The sequence below is a fragment of the Gobio gobio genome, assembly GCF_949357685.1.
Source record: "Gobio gobio genome assembly, chromosome: 15".
NCBI lineage: Eukaryota > Metazoa > Chordata > Actinopteri > Cypriniformes > Gobionidae > Gobio > Gobio gobio.
In genome coordinates, this window is record NC_137108.1 from 17,538,067 (window position 1) to 17,541,204 (window position 3,138).

At 31.5% G+C, this 3,138-nt stretch overlaps 1 protein-coding gene across 1 annotated transcript; it reads right to left on the reverse strand.

The window, feature by feature from the left end:
* Positions 1 to 1,063: 1,063 nt before the first annotated feature.
* Positions 1,064 to 2,818, reverse strand: LOC307139030 (zymogen granule membrane protein 16-like). Its single transcript, XM_079837806.1, has 4 exons — positions 2,739 to 2,818; positions 2,162 to 2,255; positions 1,749 to 1,875; positions 1,064 to 1,610 (listed from the first exon to the last, which is right to left on the reverse strand). Exons 2-4 carry the CDS (start codon positions 2,214 to 2,216, stop codon positions 1,301 to 1,303), a joined length of 492 nt encoding a protein of 163 aa, XP_079693932.1. The 5' UTR covers positions 2,217 to 2,255; positions 2,739 to 2,818; the 3' UTR covers positions 1,064 to 1,300.
* Positions 2,819 to 3,138: the final 320 nt, after the last annotated feature.

Sequence of the window (3,138 nt, forward strand, 5' to 3'; positions counted from 1 at the left end):
TTATTCACATAACAGTTATGTGGCTTCTCTATAAAAGTGAGTTAATGGAGGGTACAAATGACTTTTTTTACTTTCACTGATCTCTTGCACAACAGTCCACATCAACTTTTACCACACTGACTTTGTTTTTGTCACAGATTGCATATCTCATATTTCATTTTCTCATATATCTTAAGCATTCTCTTCTCTGAAACGGTTGTCTATTGTAAACACATGCACCAAACAAGCTGATTTTAATGGAAATGACAACAGAACTTTGGGACAGTCATTCCCTTGTGAAAAAGAACCCCTTCAGCATAACGAATACTTTAAAAAGAGTTATAATGTACTTAAGTGTGAACTTAATGTTATGTAATTTAAAATTAAATGAAAATGTATTATACTTTCAATGTATATGAAATGCTGTTAATTATCTTTTTTGACCCACTCAAAGTGATTTATACTGAAATATACTTTAATGTAATTTCTATTGAAAATGTTATGTTATGTGTTTAAAATATACAGATAAAATTATAATCAAGTAGGCTACTTTACAAATGCTTTAGTATTGTCAACACATCAAAATAAGTGTGCTATTTCAAGCATGAAAAAAGAATATTAAAACATAATTATTTAAAATGTACTTTAAAGTAAAACTTTTAGTTTGACATTTTTACAAATTGCACTTTTTAAATGTGTTCTTAGGTTTTTAGACATATAATAAAAGTGTGCTCTTTTTAAGTACATTTAAGTAGCCTTAAATTTCATTAATATTATCTTTATTTATCTTTATTTATTTATCTTTTATTTATTAAAAATATTATATTATATTATCTGAAAGTACATTTTTAATATGGACCTACATTTAAGATTTAAAGTATGCTACAAATGTGCATTCAATACAATTAAATGCACTTCTTTATGCACTAACTAGAATCATTTTCACGATAAATGTTTGTTTTTGTTTATTTATGTCACTCTTTGTTTACGTCATCATAGTAAACATCAAATATATTTTATAATATTTTATATTGGATCCGTACAATAAAACATGTTCATGATCTTCATACAACAGAAAGAAAATAGTTGAAATATGTTTTATTGAAAGTAAACCAATGGGCCATGGTACATCTAAGTGTACATTTAAAAAAAAAAGGCAACCTACAGAAAACAGAACAAGCTCATTTAAACAAAACAACAAGATCAAGTAATAGCCATAGCAATCTAGTATATAACAATTTAGTACAGATAAAACAATCAGAAGTTTCTTTAATGTTGGCAGAAATAAGGTAAAATGAGACTGAACTGAGCTGAGACAGTCTTAAGCCACACTGTAAAGAGCCCAATGAGCCCCAATAGAGGTGATGCCATTTCCATTCTGTCGACCACTGAGAAAACGCAGCTCACTTCCATCATGGGTTGGATAGAAGTTAAATGAGTTTCCATAAGGCTGCCCCACTTTAAGAGAGCGCCCATTACTAGTGACAAACATAAGCTCATAGATATAGCCACTGTAATACTTTCCAGAGACTTGAATGATGGATTCATTGTCAAGGAGTGTCAGCTCTTGTGGAGTGTCATAGTTTGCACTAACCAGTGTTGTCCAATTACCATCGTAACTCAGCTGGATTCTAAACAGATAACTTCCAAATTACTTCCTAAATGATTCAACATTAAGTCAATAATATTTAAAAGTATATAATATAAACTTTTTCACTCATTTGATCTGGATGCATGATCTTTCAGTCTGGATGCATGGGTTAACTTACCCAATAATGTATGCGCCACTGTATTCCCAGACTCTAACTCCAGTGATGCGACCCTCATGTGCAGTGGAAAATTCAACCCCACTGCCATCCCCAGCAGCAGGGGAGTAAGAGTAAAAATCAGGTAAAGCTGAAAGAGAGAATAACAGCTATAAGCCTGTCTGTTTAAATAATAGCTTAAAATAAATGTTCTAGATACGTTATTGTAACTAGTCACTGTATTTACTGTGTGACTAATATACATAGTGTAGTTTTACATGTTCCAGAATTTTTAGCAGGTCTTTATTTTATTTCAAGTTTTCAAAACAGGTTGTTTTTTTGTTTTTTGTTTTTTTTTGCAGTGTCATTTTGCATGTTTGATGATGTTCCACAATGAAAGAGTTTGGACAATCTCATGAGTGGTGAATGATACTCACGCATGGTCATGCCCACTGTACAAGCTCCAGCCAAAACCAGAATAAGATGCAACATTTTGGAAAAAGTTGTTATCCAGCAGCACACACCAATAATCTAAAAAAAAAAAAAAAAAAGATGAGGTGTGTGATCATGGAACAGTACTTTAAGAATTGGATTCCTACTGCATGCCAGTATTCAGTTGAAGCTGCAGCTTGAAGTCTGCTTTGCATCAGATGAAAAGCTCAAACAGTTTCCAAACATCTAACTCTATTACATATTGACTAAAAATGCTTAATTATGATCAGTGTTTAACACTTTATTTTACAGTGTCCTTGTTACATATGTTACATTTAGTAATAACAGTAAATGATGCATAATTACATGCAACTCACCCTCAAACAAATCCTATTCCTATCTTAACCCTGCAGTAAGTTCATGTAATTAATTAATATTATTCAGTACTTAATTATATAATTACACTGTAACAATGACACTTAAAATAAAGTGTAACCCAGTGTTTTACATGGACTTGAAGATGATAAAAGACAATCACTGGAATTTAAATGATATTGTTTTAGAAATATAGAAATTTATTACCTGCAGTTACACTTGATATGGTTGATATTTGAGGAGTCTGGTCTGCTGGTTTAACCTACCTGCTTTTATTTTCTCCTACCAGTCAAACCTCTTCTATTGGACAAAGTATTGTGTTTCTTTCTCATTACTGTATGACACACCTCAGAAGGAATGCTTTGTAATGCATAACAAGTATTCTGTTGTCAGCCAGAGATGAATATATCAACATGATGGTATGGCAGTAATATACAGCTATAAATAGTACGTTATGTGTGTCAGTATTGGTGTGTTTGACTTTCATTTTCACAAACTTTGAGTTTTTTTCTTTTCATTATCTGTTATCTTTCCCTCCGCTCTTTGTTAGTTATATGGGTTTTTATTACAGTTTTTCTCAGTCGCTTTGGTACATTTCTCGAATCAT